Source organism: Colobus angolensis, unplaced genomic scaffold, assembly GCF_000951035.1.
Source record: "Colobus angolensis palliatus isolate OR3802 unplaced genomic scaffold, Cang.pa_1.0 Scaffold50, whole genome shotgun sequence".
Taxonomy (NCBI): Eukaryota; Metazoa; Chordata; class Mammalia; order Primates; family Cercopithecidae; genus Colobus; species Colobus angolensis.
In genome coordinates this window covers 1,177,819-1,194,550 of record NW_012118488.1, presented here as the reverse complement: position 1 = coordinate 1,194,550, position 16,732 = coordinate 1,177,819, and the positions used below count along the sequence as shown (strand labels likewise).

Sequence of the window (16,732 nt, the reverse complement as noted above, 5' to 3'; positions counted from 1 at the left end):
GCCGCGGGGCCGGGGCCGGGGCCGGGGCCGGGGCAGGGCTTGTCGGGGTCTGAGTGGGACTGGGTCACCAACTCCCTGCGTCCTTTGAGCTGTGTGCGCCCTGCATTCCAGGACTGATGCCCCTGGAGCGGGGAGTGAGTGAGGCGCTTGAGAGACGGGGCTGAGGGTGGCAGGATTTGTGGCTTGGAGCTCTGCCAGGGCTTCTGGGATGACAACCCCCAGTCTGGGTCGAGGCCTCCAGAGGGCTCAGCCCTCTCGGTTTCCAGGCAGAGGAAGGATGGAAGGGACCAGAGCGTTTGAAGAGACGCTGGGGCTTCTAAGAATCCCAGAGGGTGTGGGCGGGCAGGGACCCTGAGTCCGAGGCAGGCAGAGGTACCACTGAATGGAGCAGGGCACACGACCCACCCCATCCCTGGTAGGGGACCTGGACACGGCACACGAGGGTTTCCTAGTGGGCAGAGGAGGCTGAGTGGCAGACGGGCCCCTGCAGGTAGTGAGTGCTCTCAGGGCTGACAGGGCTGGGCTGGGGGACTGCCGTGTTTCTGATATCCGAGATGGACCAGGCTGGTAGGGTGTGAGTCACAGTGGGCGCCATGCCCGGCCTGAACACTGCTCCCTGCAATGACCTCTTTATGCTCCCGGGGGGAGGAGCAGGGCTCCTGGGTTCTAGTTCCTGGTGCTGCCAACCCACCACGTGTCCACCTCTGCCTAATTTGTGGCCTAAGGCCGTCTGCCCTGCTGTCACCATCAGCTGATATTTTTGGACGTCTCTTTCTTTCCTGACATGAGGGTGGGAGTGTTTGGAAATAGATCCAGTCCAGGAGAATTTAATCAGCAATGTCCCTGTGTCCCCTGAGTGATTCCCTCTCAGTCCCCTTGTCTCTGTACCTAAGTCAGAGAGGCAGAGAGAGCTCTGTGTGTGTGAGCTGTGCACCTTTCTAGTTGTTATCAACGGCTTCTTCTCTGTTTTTGCACCTATCACCTCCCCCACCTCAGATGAGCACAAGACTCAGTTCTGTCCCAGGTCACAGGGGAGGAGAGGAAATGTGCATGTATAATAGCATGAAGGATTGAGGTTAAACCTAAGGAAGAACTTCCCACAGGGGTGATGCCAGCTGTGGCTCTTGTTGGGTGTCCTGATGTCTCCTCTTCAAGCAGGGGTGTGGTAGCTGTGCCTGTGTGGTGGCTGACATTCTCAAGAGCCTAGTTGGAAGAGGTGGGAGGAAGGGGACTGGAAGGAAGGAACAGAGGAAAGGGAGAGGCAGAGATAAGGGAGGGAATGCTGGTAGTGCTTGGTAAGGAGGGGACCTGGAGAGGAAGGCATGCCCCCTGCCCTGGATTACATGCAGGCCCTCCCAGGGAGCATCCCCCCAGGCAGCTGGCAGCTCCAGGCAGGATGTGTGCTGGGGGAGGGGCGGGGGCGTGCGGGGACCTGTCCCAGTCACTTTTCGTCACTGGGGCAGCTGGTGGCTTGAACCTTAATCCAGGACAGTAGCAAAACAATGGGCCCTGCAAACAGCTTCAGTTCTGAGCCTGGGTGGGGGACAGGCAGGGGGCAGCCCACACTGGGGAGGAGCAGGGGCTTCTGGTAGGAGAGGGCAGTTGGTGAGGGGATCCCCAGACCCTCTTCACTCCCTGATCAGTTCCTTGCCAGGTCAGCAGAGATGGGAAATCCGGGGGATTTCAGACCTCAGCAGAATTCCCAGAGAATGTTCTCCTCTGGGCTCCCCAGGCCCCCATGGGGGTGCAGGGCACCGTGGGAGAGGCTAGGCTAAAGCTACAAGTGGAAGATGCTGGACTACCCCTGATGTCAGAACCCCTGCTGAGGCCTTCTGGACTGGAGGTCTTCTGGCTTTTGCATGGCACCTGTCTGGTAGGGGGCACTCATAGCCTCATCTGGGTAGTTTTCCAGACTGTATAGGATTAGGACAGTCTAGAATGGTCTGTCTCCCTTGCCTGGAGCTCCACTCAGCCTCTTGCATACTCCACCTGGCTCTATCCCCTGGGGCTGTATGAAGCAGGCCTATTGCCTATTGTCTGTGTCACATTTTTATTTAATCTTCTGAGGTTGGAGGATCTAGCCTCTTCCTCAGGCCTGCTCGACAGCAGCCAGGCTCTCCCCTATGCGGAAATCCTTAGCAGAGGGCAGCTGTCTCCCTCCACTGTGTGCGTGGACAGGAGGGTGGATGGTCCATGAATGAACTTGGCATCAAGACATTTGAGTGGCAGATGTTTTTGAGCTTTCTCCAGCTATGAGAAGGGGACAAAAGGGGATGTTGCTAGTGAAGCGGGAACTCCTCACTCCAGAACTAATGAGTTGAGGGGAGTGAGGAGTGTTGGTGGTGGGGGCTTGTTGCCCTCTGAGGGGCTTGGACTAGGGACAACATAGAGGTTAGGCCATGTGATGTTACGGATTTAAGAGTCCTCTAGGGGGCCTCTTGGCTTTTCAAAGCCAGGCAGCTTCCCTGTGGCTCCCGTCTTCCCCATGAGCACCATCCATCTGATACCCTCCTGTCACCCGCCTTCCCTCTCTGTTTCCCAAAGGGAGCCCTCTCTCAGGCACTATCTGTTTTGCTTCTTGCCCCAGAAACAGACCTGTGTGCCCACTCCAAACTCTTGTCTTCAGACACCCTCTGCCACATCATCTTGGAGAATCCCAAGAATTTTGGGAGGTCTGACAGGGGGCTTAGTGTCTCTGAAACTCCCGGCCTTTTTTTTTTTTTTTTTTTTAGACAAAGTCTTGCTCTGTCGCCCAGGCTAGAGTGCAGTGGTGCAATCTCAATTCACTGCAACTTCCGCCTCCCGGGTTCAAGCGATTCTCTTGCCTCAACCTCTTGAGTAGCTGGGATTACAGGCGCCAGCCACCATGCCTAGCTAATTTTTGTATTTTTAGCAGAGAAAGGGTTTCACCCTGTTGGCCAGGCTGATCTCGATCTCCTGACTTCAGGTGATCCACCCGCCTTGGCCTCCCAAAGTGCTGGGATTACAAGTGTGAGCCACCGGCCCAGCCACCCCCAGCCTTTCTGGTGAACCAGCCAGGCCTCTCGGCTGGGCTCTGGAGCCTCAGGAAGTCCCTTCAGGTGTCTGATGTCCAGTCCACTCCCTCTTGGTTCTTGGTCCCCACTGTGTTCCTGCTGCTGTTCTTGAAGGACGCGTGTGTACTGGTCTGCTGTGCCTGTGTGTATCTGCATGTCTGTGATGCATGTGCATGCATCTGTATGTGTGTTGTGTGCAGGACTTTGATTCTGTGCAACTCTGTGCATATCTGTGTCTACATAAGTGTGCACATGTGTACTCATTTGTGTGTATCTGTGTGTCTGCACGTTTGCACATGCTTGTCTGTGTGTGGTATGTTCCATCTGCATGAGTGTATGTGGCTGTGGCTGTGTCTGCATAAGTATGTGTCTGTCTGGGAGTGCATGTATGTGTGCATGTGCTTGTGTGAGATTGTGCATGAGCTAAGACAACGACAGGCACTGGGCAGGAAGGCTATGTATCCAGGGTCCTGCACATAGTAGGTGCTCAGTGAACATTTGCTGAACTCAGCTGAACTGAACTGAATGAACTTGTTTTAGTGAGTTATTTTCCTGAAGGCAAAGACATTATGAGGGGACTGAGTGTAAAGGAAAGAAGGAAAAAGCTGTTGGGCTGATGAAGGTGGGAGAGGAAGGAAGGGATGAGGAGGAGGTCAGGGGAGGGAGGGTGCCTGGCAACCCTAGGGCGAAAGACCCCTTTCGGTGCCCCTCCGGTCCTGTGGGCTGCAGGAGGCGGTGCAAACAGCCAGAAGTGTCAGCAACACAGGCGCTCAGCCTGGCCTCCCTGTCTCCCACAGCTCCCACTGGGCCCAAGAGATGGGTGCTCTCCTAGGCGCCCCTTCCCCTGGCAGGGGCCGAGGACACTGCTGCTGCACAAAAGTCCCCAGGACGGCTTTGGCTTCACTCTGCGCCACTTCATCGTGTACCCGCCCGAGTCGGCCGTGCACTGTAGCCTGAAGGTATGCCTGGCTTGCCACTGCCCTGGCCTGGTCTGAGGAAGCTTTCATGGGGAAGGGAGACTCTTTTGTGCCAGTCCCCTTCATGGTCCTTTGATCCTCTCAGAGAAGGGGTCCTTCCTGGGGTCCGGCCTGACTCCCTTCTGCTGTGGCCTGGGGAGGAGGACTGCAGGGAGGCAGTGCCAGCCTTGGCTGGGTGATTTGCACTGTGTGACCATGGACAAACACTAATCACTGTGGCCTGGGTCTTCTCAGGAGACCAGGAGGGGTGGCTGGTGCAGGGCAAGGACCTTGCAGGTGGGCAGCCAGGATGCTTAACTCACACCCCCAGATGCTTGTCTCTGGCAGGCGAACATGTCTGGGAGTTCCTGGGACTCCTGATCTACCAACTGCTTCTGAGCTGGGGCTGCTTCTCTCCTCTCCAGCGTGAGCTCTCAGGGGCCTAGCACTCCTGTGGAAGCCCTCCCAGCACACCCCTGGTCCCTGCTGGTGACAGCTCAGTGTGCTGGAAAGAGACCCAGGCTGGGACACAGGAGCCCAGAGTTCCAGTCCTGGGACAACTCCTCACTCATTGTGAATTTGGGGCCACCTCCCCATCTCCGGGCTCCATTTCTCCTGCTGGAACCTGAGGACATTTATCAACTTGACCCCTCAGAGTCCTTCCTGCCCTAATGTAAACGTTGTGTTCTCGGAGTCCAGGAACCCGGGGTCCTGACCCCAATCCAAGGCTGTGAGCTAGGGGGCGGGCTCCCTGACAGTGAAGCAGAAGTGTGGGAAGGAGACAGAAGGGGCCCCAGGGAGCAACCAGAGCTCCCCACTAGGGCTCTGCTCCCATTCCCACTTCTTTTCCAGCAGGGAGGAGACATTGATTTTGGAGTCAATGAACCCCTCTATCCATTTTCCCTAGGGCTGGGATCTGCCTGCACAGCTAGCTATTGGGGGACTCTCCCTTGGTCCCACCTATCCGAGAACCAAACGGGACTTCACTGTCTGTGTTCGTGTGCCCGCATGTCTCTCTGTGTGCACCACGTGCTGGCCATGGACACGCATGTGTGTATCTATGTGTGCATATAGTGTCTGCAAATACATGTCACGTGTACATGTAACTTGCAGCTCTCACATGCATGCCGGAAGCTCTGGGGCTCCTGCATAACTGTTCTCATTGGCTACAGCTGTGCTTAAGAACATAAGTGGGTGCTGATGGTGTGTGGAGGGAGCACAGACCCCTCCTTCATGCCCAAGGACACCAGCCCCTTAGTTCTCCAGAAACACCAGTACTTCCTTCACTCTTTCCCCAGAATGCCCCTCCTTCTGCCCCCAGCACCTTCTCTCAGGGGACCCTGCTGAAGGGTGACAGCCAGGGACAGGCTGCTTCTCCTTTCCAGAACCTGCCCAGGGCTGGGAGGGGCCTTTGGCCTGGAGGCAGGAGGAGGCTGTGTTCTCCCGTCCTTCATGCTGCCGCCTGGGAGCCTGCAGGGAGCTCAGCCGTCCAAATGCATCCGTCTGCCTCTGCCACCCGCTCACAGTGCTGTCAGTTTGCATGAGCTGGAGCACACCCCACATGGGAGGACGGGGGCAGAGTGCTTGCTCCCAAGAAGGGCCCAACAGCCTTCTTGTGACCCACCCTGTCCTCGCTGGGGTGCCACAGAGGCCTGGGTTCCAGCCCTGGCTCTGCCGCTGAGTCTGAGTGGCCTTGAACACACCTTGCCCGGTGAGCTGTACAATGGATACATGTGTGGAGAGAGTTAGAAGAGATGACGCTGAAGGTCCAATCCAGCTCTAAAATGCCACATCCAGCTGGCTGAGCCTGTTCCTCTCACCTCCATGCCCTCCTTCCTCGTTCCCCGCCCAAGTCTAGCACCATCACCTACCAGGGTGATCCCAGAGGCCTCCCATTGGGTCCCCTTGATACCCTGCACCCGGGTGCCAGAATCCTCTCCCCTAACTGGCATTTTTACCTCCACTCTCTCCCACAAAAGAACTTCCATTGGCTCCCTCTTTCTGTTCTGTAAGCCTGAGTGCTTTAGCCTGAGTATTGTCACTTGCGGTTGTTGACTTTCTCCTTTAACTCAGCGATTCAGCCCTTGGTGTGCTGTGAGCGCTTATCCCTGCCAGCCAGCATCTGCATGCCCCGTCTCCCTCGTCCACAATGCCTTCTCCCCGCCACCCTCAGATGCCTTTGAGTCCCCTCCCCAGGAGGACTGTAATCAGGCCTCCCCTTGGCGTTCCCTGGAGCCGATAGCTGTAGTTTGCACTTGTCATGCGCCTATCTGTGACTGCCCGGGTCTTCTGTGTGTGTGAGCCTCTGTGATGCCTCCCGCACTGGGCTGGGAGCTCCCCCAGGGAAGGGGTCTTGGGTCACTTGCTGGATTGTGGGTTCCCCGATGGTTAGGGTGCTGGGGTGGTGGGGGCGCATGTCACTGGGGAACTTGGCTTGGGATCTGGTGACCCTTGGACACCCCTCCCGCACCCTCCCCTGCTGGGCTACTTGGGAGGAGATAAGGGGTGGCGGGAACCTGAAGGGGCCCTGCCCGCTGGAGCTGAGCCACCCCTGGCTGCTGAGGGCTGGACTGAGGCCAACACCCACCCCTCTGTTCCCTGCAGGAGGAAGAGAATGGAGGCCGTGGAGGAGGTAAGGGAGGACTGGTGGGCGCTGGACCTGCACGGGGGCTCATCTTCCAGCTCCCATCTCTCCTTGTCCCCGCCAAGTCTGCCTGTCCTTTTCTGTGTCCCCCTCCCTTGACTCCTGTTCCTGCCTTTGCTCCTGTCTGTGCCCCGGGTCTGGCCCCCTCTGGGAGCCTCTTCCTCACTCTCTCTGTTCTCCCCCTTTCTTTTCTCACATTTGTCTCCCTTGGACATTTCCTTAACAGAAGTTTGCTGAGCTCAGCACACTATGGGCGGCACTCTGGGGAGCAGATGGGTGTCTGCACCAGGCCCCTGCCCTCAAGCTGCTCCCAGCCTAGAACAAGGCAGGGCTGCAGGGCCTGGGGGCTGGTGGTGGGAATGCTGAGCAAAGGGTGTCCTTGGAGGTGGAGACAGTAGGGTCCTGGTGGAAGTCAGGGGGCCCCAAGGTCTTTCTCTCCTACGATGTGAGCTCGACTCCCCTTGCTGTGGCCCTTGCTCCCCAGAGGCCCCTGGCAGACACCCAGACTCCCAGGGTATTTAAAGGCAGAGCACCTTCTCTGGCAGCCTTCCTGCTCCACCACTGGGGCTTCTGCTGGGCAGCCATAGGACACTCCTGCATCCCCATCCAGAGGCCGTGGTGAGGGAGGAGCCAGCTGGCCTAGAGCAGGCCCATTTCTCTGTTAGCTTAGAGTTAGCAGCACTTAGGAGCAGAGGAACTTTGTTGGGGTGCAATGCAATTTGTGCCCATCCTAGGGGCCTCGGACCTCTGCTTTGGAGCCCCTGAGCCTGGGGAAAGGAGGAGGTGAGGGATGTGAACATTAGGTGTCTTGCTGGGTCTGCGGGAGTGGGCATCCCTGTGAGGAGGGCGTCTGACCCTGCCACGTGTCTTCAGAACTGTTATGACCTCTTGTGTGGCGCCCTTTCCTGTTTTGTGACTTGTGTGTGCACCTGGGAATGTGAGAATCTGCCTCCCCCACTGGATAGGGAGCTCTGGAAGGACAAGGGCTGTGCTTGTTTATCCTTTTCTTTTTTCTTTTTTGAGATGGAGTCTTGCTCTATCAACCAGGCTGGAGTGCAGTGGTGCGATCTGGGATCACTGCAACCTCCACCTCCCGGGTTCAAGCAATTCTCCTGCCTCAACCTCCTGAGTAGCTAGGGTTACAGGTGCCCACCACCGCACCCGGCTAATTTTTGTATTTTTTAGTAGAGACAGGGTTTCACCATGTTGGCCAGGCTGATCTTGAACTCCTGACCTCATGATCTGTCTGTCTCAGTCTCCCAAAATGCTAGGATTACAGGCGTGAGCTTTTTTTTTTTTTTTTTTTTTTGAGACAGAGTCTTGCTCTGTCGCCCAGGCTGGAGTGCAGTGGCACAATCCCGGCTCACCGCAACCTCTGCCTCCCAGGTTCAAGTGTTTCTTCTGCCTCAGCCTCCTGAGTAGCTGGGATTACAGGCGCGCGTGCTACCACACCCAGCTAATTTTTGTATTTTTAGTAGAGATGGGGTTTCACCATATTGGCCAGGCGGGTCTCGAACTCCTGACCTCAAGTGATCCACTCGCCTTGGCCTCCCAAAGTGCTGGGATTATAGGCGTGAGCCACCGCGCCTGGCCTGTTCATCCTTTTTAGTGTAGTTTTAGCACATAAAGAGGACACAGGAGGTGTTTACGGTGTGTCCCCATAGGTTTTCATTCTCCCAGGTCTGTGTCCTCCTGTCGGGTTCTGTGCCTCCATGGGCCTGCCCAGTGTCCCCATGGATGTGTGGGCCTGTGCATGTTTGTGACCGGGCGAGTGTGATCATTCTCTGAGTGTGTGTCCCCTGTGTGTGTAGCTGTGCATGGGTGTGACCTTCAGCAGCCACCCCCAGCTAACCTGGCTGATGCCCACCAGGACCCTCCCCCCGGCACCGCCTGGAGCCCATGGACACCATCTTTGTCAAGAATGTGAAGGAAGACGGCCCTGCCCACAGGGCAGGACTTCGCACAGGTGAGCTGTCCCAGTTACCTGGGCTCTACTTTCTACCTTCTGGCTAGGATTTGATTCTCGGATCCAGGTGTTGGGGAGGCTCCTATCCCCACAGTGTTAGCCATGCCTGGTACAGGGGTTCTCAGATGGGGCCTTTGATGCCCCTTGGTCACCAGTCATGCACTCCTTGTCCCCAGGAGATCGGCTGGTAAAGGTGAATGGGGAAAGCGTCATTGGGAAGACCTACTCGCAGGTCATAGCGCTGATCCAGAACAGGTGAGTGCCGCTGACCCCGTGTCCCATGTTATCTCCCCGCCCCTTTGCCCTGGGGGTGCCCTGGAGACCAGAATCCCTTCCTCCTGGACCCTGTTCATTGGCCCAGCCTGACTCTCTCCTGTCTCTGTAGCGATGACACTCTGGAGCTATCTATCATGCCCAAGGATGAGGACATCCTCCAGCTGGTGAGTCTGGCCCCTGCAGCCTGAGAGGAGACCCCTGAGCCCTGGGGCAGCACTGGCTCCCCTGGGAGGCAGAGAAGGAAGTGTTGGGAGGGTGCAGGCCGACATTGCCCAGCTGGGGATGCCACGCCCATCCCTGGGCTGGGGCTGGTTGTTGCTTCATTCGGAGCTGCTCTGTGCTGGGGGAGAGGGAGTCCTGGCCTTGGCAGGCAGGATTCCTGCCAGGGTATCTGGAAGGAGGGTGGCCCAGCAGGCTCCGCCAGCCTGGTATGTTCTTGTCAGCTCCTAGGAGAGATGCCTGTTCCCTGCATCCCCTCCCCGCTTGGCCCTGAGTACTGCACTACGCAGTACCCAAGCAGCACACACAGGTACACAGCCACAGAGCACAGCCCCACAGTCCCACCCTCTGTATAGCACGAAGCACACCACAACACACACACAGCACCAGTCATGTGCCACAATAGAGACAATCACACAAGCACCCACTGCCACAGTTCACCCTCACACAGCGAAGTGCACCACAACACACACCCACAAACATTCAAACATGAAACACTCACCAGCCCCTTGGCTCCCTGCAGTACAAACAGCATAGTACCTCGCGTACTTGGACCTCTCCACAACTACGCACCCACGCCCCACTATCACAACATGTATGCCCGCAAACACCACGGCATCCTCCTGCCCATCTCAGTGCATGTGTCCACCCGTGTTACAGGACTCCGAATTTATACATTCGTCACCTCAGCATACCTAGAAGACAGCATCTAGCCTGACACACAGAGAGCGTGGCCCAGACACTGCACGAAGCAGGCCCTGCACTCCCAAGCGTGCCCTTTCACACACACGCCCACACTTACACGCTGCCTCTTTGTGCCCGGAGCCCCGGGCGGTCCTCTCTGTCCAGCGCCCACCTCCCTGGTCTCATGGGTCCCAGCCAGATGGCGGCTTACTTGCCCCTGATGTCACTGTGCCCGGGGAGGCCCTGGGAGCCCCTGTGCTGGTTTCTGCTTTGGACGCACTCTCGTAATCACTGTAATCACAGTGCCATACCTGGCACGATGCCCCTCTGGAAACCTCCACCCCTGACCTCGATTGTCCCCTTGCTCTTCCTGGGGAGAGGAAGGAAGGAAGGGGGGCTCTGAGATAGACCGCTCACCCCAAGTCTCAAGGCCCTGCCTGTACAGCTCCCCCAGGCTGAGGCGAGGCCAGCTATGGGGAGGTGACAGGGCGGGACCCTAGGATGTCCCCCACTCTCTCCAGCTGGCAGGGGCAAGGAGTGGGAAGGGCAGCAGCCTCCAGTTCTTCTGCCCAGGCTGGGGTGGGCTGGCAGCCCCAGATGTCAGCATCTGGGGGCCTCCACTGGTCCCCGCATCTCCGCCAGCCGGAGGGTGGGGCCCAGGCATTCCTGTGGTTGGGAGCCAAGGCTGGAGGCCAATCGGGCCTCGGCAGCTGCTGACGCCACCACCGACGCGGCGAGGCCCCTCCACACCCATCCTCTCCTCCCTCCTCCTCCCGCCAGCCAGCCGAGAGAGAGCCGGGTAGGGGTGAGGGGGAGCCGCAGGGAGGGCAGACGGAGGGGGACCAGAGGCCCTAGCCAGGGCGACGCAGTGGTCACTGTGGGAGTTAGAGCTGGGGGCGGGCAGAGGCGGGCTGGGATGCTGCCGCCGCTGTGATGATGCCGGGAGCCTGGGGAGACGGCGGGATGGCAGGAGGGAGAGGTATGTGTGTGGCGGCCCCTGTGCCAGCTGGAGGGGCTGAGTGTGCGGGGGTGTGGTTTAGCTTGTCCTCGTCACATGATGTTTGTGCCTGGGACTGGAGGTGTAGTTATTTGTGTGTGTTTCATTGTGTTTTACTGTGTGTGTGTGTGAGTGTGTCTCTGGGTGTGTATCTTCCGGTGTCTCCTCGTAGTGTGGTGTGTGTGTGTTTGGTTTCACCCTCTCACCCTTTGGTTCTTTGGCTTGAGTTAGGCTCCTGGGCACCTCAGCAGGGGTCAGGCTGGGCCCAGGCCACAAGGCCGCTGTCCCTGGGAGCTGACTCCTTTTTTGGCTGGGCCTGGGCGCTGGCCCTGTCACTCCTTAGCAATGCACCGTCAGCCTCAGCTCCCAGTGCCAAATTCCAGGCCCAGGGGTGGCAGAAGGTGGCTCAAGGGCCTTCCTTCAAGCCTGGCAGGAGGTGGGCAAACTCCTCTTCTCCCCTGTGGCTCAGGAGTCAGCTCCCCATTCCCGGGGATGGAGGGACAGCTGGGCTCTGCCAGCCGCTGCCCCACCCGGACACACCCCTAGCCGGCTTTCTTCTCTCATCTGCCACCTTGACTGGTCTCTGTGGGGTTTCCCGGCTCCACCCGAGGAGCTCTGGGCATTGGTGGACATAAGGCGCAGGCAGGCGGTGGAGGCCAGGACTGGGGGAGGACCCTAGGAAACAGATGCTGGAATGTTTGTGGCTAAGGCAGTCCTTGTCAGAGTCTTAGCGAAATCCCACTTTTGCTGGAGTTTGCCTGTGTCTCAAAGGCTTCTTGCTTCTTCTTTGTTCTCTCCCTGGACATGCCCTTCCACCCCCACCCACTTGTGCCACCCCCTCGTTCCCCCACCGCTTGGTCCTCTCCCTTCATTCCCCTCCTGGGCTCCTTGACCTCCTCGGGCTGCCATACCCCTACCCCGTGGGACTGGTCTGGCCCTGCTCATCTGTCTGTGTCTCCGGCCAGGCCTACTCCCAGGATGCCTACCTGAAAGGGAACGAGCCGTATTCTGGAGAGGCCCGCAGCATCCCAGAGCCACCCCCCATCTGCTACCCCCGCAAGACCTACGCCCCTCCGGCCCGGGCCTCCACCAGGGCCACTATGGTGCCTGAGCCCACCTCAGCACTGCCCAGTGACCCCCGGAGTCCTGCTGCCTGGAGTGACCCGGGGCTCTGCGTGCCACCTGCTGCCCGTGCCCACCCAGACAACTCTTGCTTGGGGATGAGCCAGCCCCGCCCCAGCCCTGGTGCCTTCCCCCACCTCGCCTCGGAGCCCCGGACGCCCCGTGCCTTCCCGGAGCCTGGCAGCCGGGTGCCCCCCAGCAGACTGGAGTGCCAGCAGGCCTTGTCACACTGGCTGTCAAACCAGGTACCCCGCAGGGCGGGGGAGAGACGGTGCCCAGCCATGGCCCCCCGGGCCCGCAGCGCCTCCCAGGACCGGCTGGAGGAGGTGGCTGCCCCCCGCCCGTGGCCCTGCTCCACCTCCCAGGATGCCTTGAGCCAGTTGGGCCAGGAGGGCTGGCACCGAGCTCGCTCAGATGACTACTTGAGCCGGGCCACCCGTTCTGCCGAGGCACTGGGGCCGGGGGCACTGGTGTCACCCCGCTTTGAGCGGTGTGGCTGGGCTTCCCAGCGTTCGTCTGCCCGCACCCCCGCCTGCCCAACTCGGGACCTGCCAGGGCACCAGGCCCCGCCCCCGCCTGGCCTGCAGGGCCTGGATGACCTCGGGTACATCGGCTACCGGAGCTACAGCCCATCATTCCAGCGCCGGACCGGCCTCCTGCACGCACTCTCCTTCCGGGACTCACCCTTTGGGGGGCTGCCTACCTTCAACCTGGCCCAGTCCCCTGCACCGTTCCCACCAGAGGCCTCTGAGCCACCCAGGGTTGTACGGCCGGAACCCAGCACCCGGGCCCCGGAGCCTCCTGTGGAGGATCGCCGCGATGAGGTGGTCCTGAGGCAGAAGCCCCCGACGGGCCGCAAGGTTCAGCTGACCCCCGCAAGACAGATGAACCTTGGATTTGGTGACGAGTCCCCAGAGCCAGAGGCCAATGGGCGAGGGGAACGCCTGGGCAGGAAGGTGGCCCCTTTGGCCGCCACTGAAGACTCTCTGGCTTCCATCCCCTTTATTGGTGAGTGATGGTACATGTGGCTGTCCTGGGGGACTTGGCTGTTGGCTTTCTGTGTCCTGCTGTACCTCATCTGCCTGTCTATCATGGGCAGAACTCGGCTGGGTGCTGGTGGGATCATCTTGTTTCTCTGTCAGTTCATTCACCTGTTCATCCATCCATCTATCCATCTATTCTTCCATCTTTCCTTCTGTTTTCTGTCATCCTTTCTTCTATCCTACCTCTCATTCATTTATCCTTCCAGCATCTTTCCATACACTCTTTTCTCCCTCCCTCCCTCCCTCCATCCATCCATCCATCCATCATCTGTTCTTCCTTCCTTCTTTCCTTCCCCTCTCCCTCCTTTGTTCATTCATTTGTTCCATCCATCCATCCATCCATCCATCCATCTAGTCTTCCTTCTTTCTTTTCCTCTCTCTCACCTTCTTTTGTTCATTCATTTGTTCCATCCTTTCTTCCACCCATTCATCCATCTTTCTTTCTTTTGACTCTTGCTTCCAGCCTCCCTTTGTATCTTTCCCTCTTTGTCCCTTCCATCCACCCTCCATCCCTCCATCCACTCACCAGATATTTGTGTCAGCCCCTGTGCGTGGCTCCATGCTCTCCTGGACTGGATGGTCCAGCAGACGGTGGTGGACAGGCAGGAACAATCCATTGGGATGGGCATGTGGTGGGACAGGGAGCTTGAGGAGAAGGGCTTGGAGAAGGGCTGTGGTGAGAATCTTGGAGAAAGGACATTTGGGCTAAGACGTGAAGGATGATGAGAAAGAGTTCATCAGGGGAAGAATATTCAAGGAGAGGAAATAGAATATGCAAAGACCCTTAAGTGAGAGGCAGGACCCCCCTTCTGGGTTGTAAGGACCCTTTCAGGCCCAAGGGTCTCATCAGTCACTGGGGTTGGCTTTTGAAAGCATGGCCTTGCCTTCGACTGGATGCAGGAGAGGGAGAGGCAAGAGAGTAGAGCGGCTGGGTGATGCCCAGGTTTCTGGCCAGGCTTGGAGGTGGTGCCTCATCCCCGTGTTGGGAGTGAGAGGGGGAGAAAGTTCAGGACTGTTGAATATGAGATGCCCAGGAGGGAGCAGGATAGACGGGGCTAGGGAGAAAGAGCAAGATGCAGAGTTATGGAGAGGGATGGCGGGAGATGGGAGGTGAGCTCACCCTACCAGACAGTGAGAGGGTGGAGGCCTGGGGCAAGGGGAAGACACAGCCCTTCCCCAGCCAGCCTTCGGTAGAGCAGAGACACAGCCCCTTCTGTTAGTAAGGAAGGCTCTAGGCTGTGGCCAGGGGAGGCAGTCTCTTCTTCCAGAGCATACTCTGTCTGAGGGGGAGATGTAATCTCTCCCCTTGAGGAGCCCCAACTGATGAGGGAGCCCTTACCTTAGGAAGCTCTCAGTCTGATAGGGAAGACACTGCCCCTGCCCTCAGGAGGCTTTTGGTCTGAGAGGAGAGACACAGTTCATTCTCTCTGAGTGCCCTCAGTCTGATGGTGGAGACACTGTTCCTGCCCTCAAGAGGCTCCCAGTCTGATGGGGGAATATTGGCTCTGTCCTCAGGAGCCCGGTCTAAGGAGGGTGGCTTAGCCCCACTCCTGAGGGGAAGGATTCCATGGCCACAGTCTGGAGAGTGGGCCAGTCAAACTTGGCAGTGGGCATGTTGCCAGCAGGACCCTTTGAGATGTGTTTGAGCCTGGAGGCGAGTGGCACAGGGGCTGGCAAGGCTGGGGTGGGGCAGGCAGGCTCCGCTCTCTGCCGCCTTCACACCTCTCTCCCTTCTCGTGCACAGATGAGCCCACCAGCCCCAGCATTGACCTCCAAGCCAAGCATGTCCCTGCCTCTGCTGTGGTCTCCAGTGCCATGAACTCGGCCCCCGTCCTGGGCACCAGCCCCTCCTCCCCGACCTTCACCTTCACCCTCGGACGCCATTACTCACAGGACTGCAGTGAGCACTCCCCACACCCCCAGCCCCACCCTCTTCCCTGCTGCCCAGTCCCAGGGATTTCTGTTGGGCCTACTGCTTCATGTCTGGCCTCTTCCTCTGGTTTCTGCTCCTCCTGGGGCCCTTTGGGAGAGTCACCTCCTGCCCCTGCCCAGAAGGGAGGGCTCTGGGAAGCCCCTGACCTGCTGCCCCACTGACCCTGAGGCCCAACGCGGGCGGCTTTGCAGGTAGCATCAAGGCTGGCCGCCGCTCCTCCTACCTGCTGGCCATCACCACGGAGCGCTCCAAGTCCTGCGATGATGGGCTCAACACCTTCCGCGACGAGGGCCGAGTTCTGCGGTGAGGCGCTGTCTGGACATGGGGTGGGGTGGCCACAGCCACGCTGGCCAGCTGCTCTGGGGCAGGGCTCTTGGCCCTGGGGTCCTCTATGCAGGGGACAGTGTGCCTCCCCCACTGGAAGGCCTCCGGGCCTTGGGTTTTGGTGGGTGACGAGATAGTGAGGTCCCAGCTCTGCTGCCCACATCCCTCACCCTTGACCCTCGCTTCTCAGGCGCCTGCCAAACCGCATACCCAGCCTGCGGATGCTCCGGAGCTTCTTCACCGACGGGGTGAGCTGCAAGTGTGTGTGTGCACAGGAGCAAGGGTGCGGGGAGAGAGGGTGTTGGGGAGGTGGGGCCACAGCCTTGGCATGGGGGTTCCTGCTCCAGCTCCTGCCTTCCCCCTCCTCCCTGCACCCCTCACCCTCGTGTCCACCGCGGGACCTGCCCTCTTCTGTAGGCCCTAGCATCCCTGAATGACACCGCGCAGCCCCACCCAGGGGCCCCTGTCTGGACTGCCTCTTTCCAGACCCATCCCCCATAGCCACATGACTCACTTCTCCACCGTCTTCACGGCTTTTTAGATCTTCCCTGAAATTCCAGCCTCCACTGACATTTCACGCCTCCCTTCACTACTCTATGTTTTCCTCCTCAGCATGCCTCATGTACAATTGCTGTTTCCCTTCCTCCCTGCCTGGCTCCCCAGCTAGAATAGAAGCTCCCCGAGCTTATGTTTGGGGCTTCCTTTGTTTCCTTCACTACCCTCAGTCAGTATTTGCATCACGTCTTGTCTTCATGGGACGGGGTTGGGGGTGGACACTAGAAAGGTGTGGCCGGGACACAGGGTTGAGATTGGTAGACAGGTGGAGTTCCCAGCCTCAGCACCTGGGGAGGTAGGATCAGGCCTGTGATAGCCCCAGCTGTTTGTCTGTTTGTTTTGAGACAGAGTCTCACTCTGTTGCCCAGGCTGGAGTGCAGCGGCATGATCTTTGCTCACTGCAACCTCCATCTCCCGGGTTCAAGCTATTCTCCTGCCTCAGCCTCCCGAGCAGCTGGGATTACAGGCATGTGCCACCATGCCCGGGTAATTTTTGTATTTTTAGTGGAGACGGGGTTTCTCCATGTTGGCCATGCTTGTCTCGGACTCCTGACCTCAGGTGATCCACCCACCTCTGCCTCCTAAAGTGCTGGCTGGGATTACAGGTGTGAGCCACTGCACCCGGCCTGAAGTGATCTTGCTTTGGCCTCCCAAAATGCTAGGAGTATGGGCATAAGCCATCACACCTGGACGTATTGTTGTTTTTAAAATCATATATATATTTTTTATGCGTGATTTTTTTTTTTTTTTGAGATGGAATCTCACTCTATGGACGAGGCTAGAGTGCAGTGGCACTATCTCAGCTCACTGCAACGTCTGCCTTCTGGGTTCAACCGATTCTTGTGCCTCAGCCTCCCAAGTGGCTGGGATTACAGGCATGCTCCACCACACCTGGCTAATTTTTGTGTTTTTAGTAGAGACGGGTTTTACCATGTTGGCCAGGCTGGTCTTGAACTCCTGACCTCAAGTGATCCGCCC

At 58.4% G+C, this 16,732-nt stretch overlaps 1 protein-coding gene across 1 annotated transcript in view; it reads left to right on the top strand.

Annotated features, from left to right (window-relative positions):
• ARHGAP23 (Rho GTPase activating protein 23) overlaps positions 1–16,732 on the top strand; it is a 104,192-nt gene that overhangs the window by 31,154 nt on the left and 56,306 nt on the right. Inside the window, exons 2-10 of the mRNA XM_011960007.1 lie at positions 3,833–3,994; positions 6,596–6,623; positions 8,506–8,601; positions 8,778–8,856; positions 8,987–9,041; positions 11,743–12,907; positions 14,687–14,842; positions 15,067–15,178; positions 15,390–15,447. Of these exons, the coding sequence (XP_011815397.1) occupies positions 3,833–3,994; positions 6,596–6,623; positions 8,506–8,601; positions 8,778–8,856; positions 8,987–9,041; positions 11,743–12,907; positions 14,687–14,842; positions 15,067–15,178; positions 15,390–15,447 (1,911 nt within the window). The remainder of the gene's footprint in view (positions 1–3,832; positions 3,995–6,595; positions 6,624–8,505; positions 8,602–8,777; positions 8,857–8,986; positions 9,042–11,742; positions 12,908–14,686; positions 14,843–15,066; positions 15,179–15,389; positions 15,448–16,732) is intronic.